The 11,214-nt window shown below is 35.3% G+C and overlaps 1 protein-coding gene across 8 annotated transcripts in view; it reads right to left on the bottom strand.

The window, feature by feature from the left end:
* Positions 1-5,824, bottom strand: part of LOC111049042 (dnaJ homolog subfamily C member 5) — a 35,890-nt gene extending 30,066 nt beyond the window's left edge. For 7 of the 8 annotated variants that reach the window (XR_005571555.1, XR_005571554.1, XR_002605958.2 and 4 more), the window contains exons 1-2: positions 5,738-5,815; positions 4,417-4,555 (exon numbers count right to left, since the gene is read on the bottom strand). Coding sequence is in view for 4 of the 8 variants with exons in the window: in XM_039430246.1 (XP_039286180.1) it covers positions 4,417-4,555; positions 5,738-5,757 (159 nt within the window). In the remaining 4 variants the exon portion in view is untranslated. Of the gene's footprint in view, positions 1-4,416; positions 4,556-5,737 lie in introns of all 8 variants that reach the window. The other variant, XM_022335032.2, reaches the window with a different exon arrangement.
* Between the last annotated feature and the right edge of the window lie 5,390 nt (positions 5,825-11,214).

The following is an 11,214-nucleotide window of genomic DNA, read 5'->3' on the forward strand; positions in this document are numbered from 1 at the left end:
AATAAGTGCCGGTTTACTTGAACTCTACAAAGTGGATGCAATTAATATTTATTTTTCATTAGTGAAGTATTCACATCTATGTACTTCAAGTTGGGAAGAGAATAATTATAATATATGTTGAATAGGATGAAAAATGATAAGATAATGAAATACAGTATTACAGAAGATTGAACAATAATAATTATTCATTAACATTTTTATTTCAATAGAAAGAAATTCATTACGTGATCTATGACTAATTGACAGTGGAGATAAAATGAAAGCTATACATTTAGTTACTTTAGTAAAAAAACTAACCAATGATAATAATTGTGATGAACTCATAAATAATAGTAATTTGAAAATATTCTTGCATACATAGAAAGAGTACGCATGAAGTATATGTGCGAGAGAAAGTCAAGTTGAAACTCTAAGCATGCAAGATGAGCTGGCATGGAAAATCAATAGATCGTATTTACTCAAGCTGATAAAGACTGAACCGACGTGAAATGTGAAAAGTGAATGGTGTAATGTTTCAAGTCTCGACTTGTAAACCTAGAGAACTATCTGAATGGAATTTACCAATAGCTTTAAAGCTAGAAGATCCTAAAACAACTCACTCATAAGCTTAAAATAATTGTTTTGAGGAATTATATACAGGTAGTAGAGGCTGAAGTTATTAAGGTTCAATGTAAATTGAATTATGGTGATGATTATAAAACTAGATATAATGTAGAGACGTGCTAAATCCGGACAAAAATTCATTTTTAAATGCAGTTTAAAGCTCATATCTATGAATTATCAGCACAGAAAAGTAGCACGCTTTAAGTACTTGAGTAAAGTGATTCATATATTCAAATAGATAGCATCGATAAGAGTTGTGTAGTTACTATGATATGTTATTTCATGTCATTATGATACAGACCTTGAGCGTACATAAAGATTTACTCAACCTTTGTGCAGCATTACTTTAATTTGAAATGCTTACAACAGTGATAGGCTGTTGAAAGATGAAATGAGCTTAGGTAAAGTTTCATGTGTGTCTTCGTTATGTGATTTTTCGTTTATACACAAATCTTATTTGTATTTTTTACCTGATGATCTGCTGTGAGATAACTTTTTACAGTACTAATAATTTTTCTACCATTTTTCAACCAAATTATTATTCATTATTCACTTTACATCGAAGACCTATGAAAATGAGAATATCAATCACAATGATAAAATTATTATATTTTCATCAATTTTGCATTGATTAGGATTGGAAACAGGGCTGATAATCATTCATTATATGAGCCACTAAACTAGTTACGAATTTTCATACATCAAAAGTTGAGTCTTGTGTTCTTAAAATTTAAGGAGAAATAAGTTGGAGAAGAACTCTGTTGAAATCAGAATAAAAAGCTAATATTGCGCTTGAAAAGATAATATTTATTCTTCCTTTAATACTGCAATATTTCAAAAATATTATGTTGGTTATCTAAAATTTTTAGTAAGTAGCTATTGTAGCTCTAAAGAAGCGGATCTGGTTTTGAATTTTGTATATTGTCAATTTCTCTTACAACATGTCATTTAAATGAAACTTGTAAGGCCTTCATCATCCCCTAATCATTCAATGAATTAAGGTTCTTGGAAATGAAATGTAATCAACTATACAATATTGAAAATCGATCTGCTTCTTAAAGGTACAGGAATGAAACAAAATCATATTCACGTACAAAACTGATGAAAACCTGAATTGTTGCTGCAAATCTCTAAAATGTTATTTATGATTTTGAATCATAAATAATGATTTTTGATCATAAATAAATCTCTAAAACGTTATTTATGAATTTGGATCGCTTCAATGCTGAGACAAATGAGGAATCAGTCGATGGACCGTTAATAATATTGTGGGGAGGGGTACAGGGGTGAGGTTCAACCCCCACTCTCACTTTGGATAATTGGGTTACCTACAACTTGAAGGTCTTCCAGTGTGATAATACACTTCGATATAGTTCCTGTAAGAAAACCCCGCTCTAATATACTGCTAATTGAGGACTAAGTGTAAAATCGGGTAAGACACCTTTAACAATTTCAGGTCTTGTGAAATTGTTTTACGCTTTTTCCATTATGATTTACTCGTTGAAATTTAAACGAAAAGATCATGTTTAAAAATAATGAATTAGGTTTAGAAATACTATAACTAATCTTATTCTTCCGGATGAATCTGATAACTTTCATCGACCGAAAAAGGTATAGGCCTAATTTAATTGATACGCAATTTAAATCAAAACGACTTTTTCAACGCAGTGAGCATTTTTCAAGATGAAAAACGGATTATGCTTATAATTTTGTGTTTTACCTGTAGAAAAACAATGCACCCTTGAAATTTGAAAACTTATTAATTCCTCAAACGGCAACATACCCATTAATCAACATGCAATATCAGTAGACGACAAGAAGATTTGAGAAAAAAGTTTCTCGAGAACAAGTACTATTCATTTATTCATTTATTTCATTGGCGATTACAGATCATATAATTATTACAGAACAATGCCTCATAATTAGTTTTTGAGTTCAAGATAACAATTACTCAATGCAAATTTTTTTTTATTTGATGCAAAATAAACATATTTTACGCTCAGACATATTGAATATAAATTACTGTATTAAACAAAGTTTCTACATTAATTTATTAGCATTGATTATATAATGAATCATAACTAAATAAGTTTCCTTCTTTCTCTGTTTCTTTAACCCTTATACCTCTTATTCATCATCTTCTTTTATTAAATATTATATTATATAATATCTTATTTCATCTTTTGTAAGTTCTTAATGACTCATATTGAATTTGTATTAGCAACTCTCACCTGGGCACAGGATTTTCCTTGCAGGTGATTGGTTTCTTATATTTTTGCTGAAAGTTTTTTTTTGTATATTTATTGTTGTTGAAGAACCAATAAAAAATTTTTGATTCTTTAAAATATCCTTTCTTTCATCTTCTTATTTATTACGCAGTGCTAAACTTGCTAATTGTTCTGTAAATGCGGGTGACACTTATTAACCACATCTTGTCAACTGACATCAACCTTCCTCTTTTGGCATTCAACTAGAAATATGATGATGCATTCCTTAGGAGGGCTATGACAGTCTCAATCGAGGTCACCAGTAGATTCCCATAACAGTCAGCATACCAATGCAGATACATATCAAGTCAATGGGCCATATGAATAAAGTTGAGCATTTGCTTATACTTCTAAAATATGGAGCATTTGCTCCATTTTCTATGAATAAACGTGAGCAAAACCTTTTGCTCATGCTCATCAAAAAAATAATTTGAGCATTTGCTCAAAAGTAAAAGCTTATTCTCAAAATTGTATGAATAAAATAGAGCATTTGCTCAACGTTTGAAGCAAATGCTTCAAAAAAGGTGAGTCTAGTCTAGAGCAGCTTATCACCTTTTGCTCATAGTAAAATGGCTCAACTAATTCGTATGAGGAAGGGGAAACTATACCAGATACGATCACAACCAATAATTAAGAACTATAAAACTCTTTTTAAATTCAACCATGATATTATATTATATCACCATTATTCCTACAAAAGATAGCTAGCTACCTGATATAAAGATAGCCATCACAAAATAGGAAATAGGCATTTAAAAACATAAGAGTGTACACGATTATAAGAAGGCTAATAATATTATAAGAATATGCTGAAGATTATTATAGAGATTTTTCACGCTATTATTTCAAAATTCTAAACTCAACTAACTTAAAACTCAATTCTTAAATAGAAAACAGAGCAGACGACACAAACACAAGCGGTGCCCCCTACTTGCATATTTAGCGCTTCCGTGAGCTATAAAAACAAAGTAAGGCTACAAAAGCGAATCAGCTGATGAAAAATCTTCAAAAAACGTGAGCATTTGCTCAGAGTTCAGGAGCATAAGGTAAGAGTATAAAGTAAAGCTTATTCATATAAAAATGAGCAAATGCTTTTGCTTCTACCTTTTGCTCATGAGCAAAACCTCATGCTCCATGCTCTTGCTCATGAGCATTTGCTCTGGTTTTATTCATATGGGCCATTATGTCACCATCCATCATCATTTTAACTAAAATTCTCATCTTATAACATTCATTATGTCCATGGCCATTTCTGACATGATTCAGAGCAAGCCATAAGTGGTGAGAAGATCACAGACATAAGCCCATGTCCATATCAAGCCCAGGGCTTGATGATAGGAGATGAATGGACACCACTTTGACGTGGGTTCCGAAACATCTAAAATTGATTTTGCAGCTAATAATTGTCTGTTAGCAGATATGACCTCATGCAGACACCGTCCAAACGAGAGAACTAGTGGCATGTCGCCAATCTGTGAGATAAGACTGGTTTTAAAGATATTATAAAATAAAACCTAATTCAATGTGACATTGACAATGTCCTTACCTTATCGGAAGCTTCTGGATTGTTGGGATTCTTATCTGGATGGTATTTCAGAGCCAATTTCCTGTACGTCTTTTTTATGTCATCTGGAGTGGCCGTCTTGGGTAATCCAAGGATTAAATACAGCGAATCGCCCGAAGTTCTGTAAAATACAGGAAATATATTGACATTAAACGAAATTCATATAAAAAATCCAACACATATAAACACTTGGACCTTTTTGTTCGTAGTAATACAGTATTTTAGTAACTTCTTTTGGAAAAAGCAAAACTGGTTCCAGAGCTCTTTAAAACTCTTAGAAAAGAGTTCATGCAAGTAAGTAGTAAAAAGAGGTGTAAGCGGTAGTAATAATAAAAGCAATGAGTGAGAAAACATTAAGTTTGTTTTTCAAATTAATTATCCAATATCAATAATTACCTATTATATTTCTTTATTCTTATTATTTTGTGACAATCTAACTTAGTAATAGATAAATGTTCTTGGAATTGTCTTGTTTTCAATTGTTTAAATGTATTTATCTTAATTATTATTTACATTGGATATTTAGCACCAGTTTAAAACGCACAAGACAAAAACTATGAAATGATTAAAAATTTTAGCACGAATGCATTAAGAATTATAAATATGCATTAAAAATTAATACCTAACTAACATTAAATGAATTGGGAAGTTGATACATTCTTATTGGAGAGGGTGTGAACATAATTCAATAATCATTTGCACTGGTAAATAATTAAAAAAAAGATTTTTGCAAAATGTTTAAGGTTCAAGCATTAAAACTAAAATGTAAACTCTTGTTTTATATTTGAATAATTGGATAAATAAATTGGAACTAGCCTATAGCTGCATTATGAACAGTTTGATAAGTTGTCAAAGAATTCTAACCAAAATGAACAGACATTATTATGTAATAACGTATGCCGCAATATATTACCATACTGTATTGATGTTGTAAGACAAATAGGTAATCAATTTATTAGTTACATTACACATGTTTTAAGCTTCCTCAAATACATTAAAAGACACCGAATTCAGAAATTAATCATTCATGAATGCAGATGTTTTCAAAAAGATCAGTTAGCTTTGACGTTGGGAGTTGACAACTTTCTCTCATAAATGCAAAGTACATCAGTTTTATTAAACAATTGAATAGCAGGTAATAGGATACATAAAATATATGTTTGCAGTAGCATTTTATCATTCATTTAAATCTAAATAAGGCTAGATCGTGCCAAGATTATTCATTGATTTTCTTGAATCCGAGGCAAGTATGTCACATATTATTCAACTTGACTTTATGCAAGTGTCGGAGAGGGGTACTTACGAGAGTTTTCTCTTTTCCATAGTTGATGTACAATGAAAATTAAAACACAGATATCAACACACAAAACTAATGTTAGCACAGCTTTTGCTATAGAATTACAATACAGTACTAGAGTAATTTGACATGGTATCAATCAAAATGTCAATAAGGCCAAGTGATTTTTTTAGATATGATTACGGTACATGCACAGTTCATGTAAAAAAAACATGTACTTGTTTGTAGAGCAATTACTATTATTTATATGTTAAATTTAAATTAACCATTAAGCTTATAATATTTTCTTGTATTAATTACTTACTTGATACTTGAGGTCGTTGCCAATGACTGAAGTTTCCAGATTGGCAGTGTCGGAATTCTCAATAAAATAAACTACATGGTCATTCACGCTGTGGAGTTTCTTGGCTCCCAAAAACAGATTCACTGTAAAAATCCTGCAGTGAGTAGAGTGGCTTTTCCAGAAGTTTATTTTTCACTGCGGTATAGAACCAAGAGTCCCGTGCTTCCTAAATTTGTCTAGGAAGGCTGTTTTTAAATCTTATTGCCTGCAAAAAGGAAAGCTATTGTTGTTCCCCGCCAGTCGGCTCCGGGGCACCTCCAGTCCAGTGGCATGTCGCGTATTGTGGCTGTGTATATCACAGTTTTTTGTAAATGCTCCAGGTTCCTTTTGATATACATCAGCGAGAACAATACATATTGACTGTTCACCGTGAGTATCCCAAAATCCCTAAATAGTGGTCTGCAGTGATCCCTGAAGCAGGAAAATGTCACTATCCTCAGAGACTTCTTTTGCAGTAGCAGCACATCGTGGACAGCTGGTGACCCCACAGAAGCAATCCATAGATGATATGGCTGTGAAACAGCGAATGATAGACCATGACAAGACTTCTCTGTTCCACCAAACATCTCAGCTTACGAAGGAGGTACAGCACTCTGGATAATTTCCTGCATACTTGGTTCACATGATGATTCCAGCTCAATCGTTCATCCAACCAGATTCCTATTTCCTAACAGTTTTACTGGATCTGATACAACTGGTTGTCTTTTCAATGAGCAAACCAAGATGTTTGTTTTCTCTTCATTTAGTTTGAGCTTGTTGGCAAGAAACCACAACTTAGCTACTTTTAAGAGTCTGGCGGACTCCTACTTTGCCTGTTCCACAGTTACACCTATGGCAATCTAGGTGGTGTCATCCGCAAAAAGCACTGCCCCCTTGAGCCAGCACCTCTCAGCTGCACCACCTGTTTCCTATTCCCCAGATAGGATGTCACTGTCCTAAGGACCCCGCCACCCAGACCATATTTCTCCAGCTTTCCAATCAATATCCTGTGATGTACGCAATCGAAGGCTTTGCAAAGGTCACACAATGTGAGGGCAAGGGATTCGTAATCCTCAAAACTTCTCTGAATGTTTCTTGTCAAAGCCAGGAAAGCACTAGTTGTGGATCGTCTGTTTCTAAATCCATGTTGTGATGATGACAGCAGGCCACCCCCTCGAAAAAGTTGGTCATCTGCATTTTCATCTCTGTCTCGATCACCTTTGAGAAGATAGGCACCATGTAGATTAGCCTGAAGATTGCTGGATCTCCCCTTTCTTGTGAATTGGCACTGTTCTCGCTGTCTTGAGACAGTCTAGAAACCTTCCTGCTACAAAACAGCTGTTGATGGCTGCAGCCATTGGTTCAGCTATTTGTTTAGCTGTTGCCTTTAGCACAAAGGTTTGAAAGTCCATAGATATCCAGAGACCTGGAGTTTTTCAGGCTTGGAACAATGTTGGTCACACGGTCAGCACTCACCGGCTTCCAGTCCATCATCCGCTGTTGCACCTGTCCTACATTGTTGATGGGATTTGAGCCACAGTCAGGCAACTCCTGCAGAATGTTTTCTGCCACAATTACAAAGTAATTGCTGAACTATTAAAGTAATTATCATTCACATCGCTAGTATTTATGTTTGGTAATTCTGAAATTTCTAATAAATTATTTTTAAAAGAAATTTGAAGAAAATTGAGTAAAAATTATCTCTTGTGTGCAACAGGCGAAGCAAGATATATTGATTAGAAATGATACGTGACTAGGTGCCACCCCGACTACTTGTCCCCTTTTAAAACCGGTTTTTAGGGGACAAGTAGACGTGAGCCATACCCGTCTAGTTGTATCCTTTCTAAGGAGGTGATAACTAGTCGGGGGGACACCCTGTCGTAAGGGTGCGAGGTGTCAAGTTGTCGTTTACGGTCGGGACTAGTTGACACCTCCGGTCCAGTAGGTGTCAAGTAGTCGGGTGGACAACTTGACGGCAGTGGCATATTTTTACGAGGGTACAAGTAGTCGTCTACGGTCACGACAACCTATCCCCTCGACTCCACTCCACAAGAAATCACCATTCCAGCTGGCTCTTCATGGTTATGCAACCATGGTGCAATCAAGAATAAGTATAGAAACAGACTGGATGTTGAAAGAGCCTCAAAATATTTGTCTGGTATTAGTGACAAGCTATTTGTAATTAGGGATGTCAATCCCGGGATCCCGGTCCATTTTTGATACCTAACAATCCCGGGATTTTTCAGCATCAATCCCGGGATTTTCGGGATAGAAAACCTGAAATTGTGAATCATATTTTTCTAAAAACAATTCAATATAGAGTTCATTTACATTTAATATAGTTGTTTGTTTAGAATTGTTTGTTATTTGTTAGAGTTATTTGTTTTTCATTTAATATAGAGTTCATTTGAAGTTTTTATAAATTATTGTGTTAGGCACAGCCTACAGTTCCATATACATACTACTGTATAAACTTACTGTACTCTGTACTGGCTAAATAGAATTTGCATTATCGGTTCGCATTATTCAAAGAATGGCAGTTGATCGGTTGCTATGTCTCTACACTTGTTTCTCTTTACAACGCACCACAATTACCAGTCTAGACGGCGCAATATTTGCAATAGTGCTGATGGCATTTCCTTGAAATGCACTCAGAACTTTGAAAAGACTTAAAAAATCAGAAATGAACAAGCACTAACTATTCACTCTCTGTCTAATTATTCCTCTTCTCTTCTCTTTCTCTATCATGTTGAAGTAAATATAGTCGACTCTACGAAATTTCATTTAGTAGTGTAGTGGTTCAGCTTTCGCTTTGTTCGGTCGGTATGGCGTTACGGTTTTACAAAAAAGTATTCTATTTAATTAATTATATTATTAATTCACTCTACAGTATTTGGAGTGGTAAAAGTGTGAACTCTATCCCGTCCTGATGTAGGATAGAAATGCTTTTTTCTACATAAAAAAGACTCTGATGAGTCATCTTGCTTTCCTCAGTTCTCACTATCATCTAGGATACAGCAAATTTAAGGTAGGACATCAAATAAAAAGTTACTCCTAATCTTGAAAACATTTATAGGAATAAAATGTTCAATTTTAATATTATTTCCAATTATTTTTTCATTTTAATAATATCCTCTCCCTCTATAATGGACCCTTTTTCATCTCCACACACTGTTACTGAACATGTAATTGAGGAGGAACAGTTGCAAAAATGCATGTAAATGATTTTTGCCAATCCCGGGATCCCGGGATTGATATTGGATAATCCCGAAATACCGGGATTGGAAATCAGTCCCGGGATTGACATCCCTATTTGTAATCTTGAGTAATCAATAAACTTTAAACAGGTTTCATTTTTATATGAAACATCTTTAAACGCTACTCTTCTTAATAATCATACTCATAAAATTTGTTTGTACAGTGTATGTGAGTGTAGAAGACACAGACACAACTTGAAGACTCTCATTGGCCTTCTCATGGTCTGATTGCTTGTACAGTGTATGTGAGTGTAGAAGACACAGACACAACTTGAAGACTCTCATTGGCCTTCTCATGGTCTGATTGCAATCTGAGCGCAAGTGTGTATAAATAATTATTTTTCCTCATATTAATTACCAGACTTCATGTAACACCTCAGTTGATAACCAGACTAATAGCTTCATCTGCCATATCATTCATTGATAAATGAAAATTTGACTGTCCTAGCATTAGGCTCAATTTACTCGTAAACGGTGCGTCTGACGAAAAAATATAACTGAACAAAATGTGTTTAGAATTGTGTTCTACATCTGGTTCAGTCATCAAAAGGGCTTATTATTATTTTTTCTGTTTTCAACCAACTCGAAAACATTTATCCTAAAAATAGCAAAGACGGCGAATATCTCCCGAACCGTGCGTTTGACGGGAAAATGTTACTGAACCAAAAGTGCTTGGAATTCAATTCTACATCATAACCAGTAATAAAAATTGCTTGATCCCTCCTCTATACGCCGCGGGGGGTGTAAGTCGTGCCAACTGGTGCTCTGTAGGTGACAAGTAGTCGGGGTGACAACTTGACGCCAGCGTGCAAGGTTTCATGTAGAAGTGAGCCATCCCCGTCTACTTGTCTCCTTTCTAAGGAGGTGTCAACTAGTCGAGGGGACACCCTGACGCGAGGGTGCGAGGTGTCAAGTTGTCGCTTACTGTCATGACTAGTTGGCACCTTTGGTCCAGTAGGTGTCAAGTAGTCGGGGGGACAACTTGACGGCAATGGCATATTTTTACGAGGGTACAAGTAGTCGCCTATGGCCAAAATGACCAGGTGTCAAGTAGTCGGGGTGACAACTAGACGGCTACCCATTAAAAACACTGTGAGTATTCTCAGCTTGATAAATATTGGTCAACAGTGGTCCAAGTAGCCCGCCGTATCCAGTACCCTTTGACCCTAGAGCTGTATTTTACTACTAGAGCAGTACATCTTTACAGCCTGGTGCATGTCCCCACAACTGAAGTCTATAGTTGATGTGGCTTCAAAACATAGCAAGATAAACCTCTATCAGGTGCTCCCTGGGATTAATGACTTTAAACGTCTTAGTAGGAATATCACTTTAGCAAGTTTCAGACAGATGTTATCAATGTGGCTACTCTAGCCATGTTTATTATTCAGCGTGAAACCCAGTAGCTTCAATTTTGTGAGACAGTTATGCTGGACCCGACCAAGAATGCATGTCTTCTCCTGGGTTTTGCCTTCATTAAGCATCAGCTCGTTGATGAAACCACTGCTTGGCTTGCTCAAAAATATCTGCTGCCAACCTCTTTAACAAGTAGTTTGGATTCCTACTCATTACAAAAATATTTGCATCAGCAAACAAGGATTTTGCCAAAAATCCAAAGTCATTTTACTTTACCAGGAACAGAACAGGGTCAGAAACCTGAGGCATTCCATGATGAACCTAGTTGGCCAGAGTTCGCTCCATCAAGTATGAGAACCTTTCCAGTCAGATAGGTAGGTTCTGAAGGTGGCAAGGACTGGATCGCGCACTCCATAAGTAGTCAGTTTCTTGGGGAGAATATCGTGTGATACACTCAAAAGTAGTGAGAGCAAAAGACACTTTGTCACCCGCATCAACAGAGTTGAGGATCTCAGTAAGTAGCAGAGATACAGCAGTGACTTGACTTTCCC

Source organism: Nilaparvata lugens, chromosome 6 (genome assembly GCF_014356525.2).
Source record: "Nilaparvata lugens isolate BPH chromosome 6, ASM1435652v1, whole genome shotgun sequence".
In the NCBI taxonomy this organism is placed as follows: domain Eukaryota; kingdom Metazoa; phylum Arthropoda; class Insecta; order Hemiptera; family Delphacidae; genus Nilaparvata; species Nilaparvata lugens.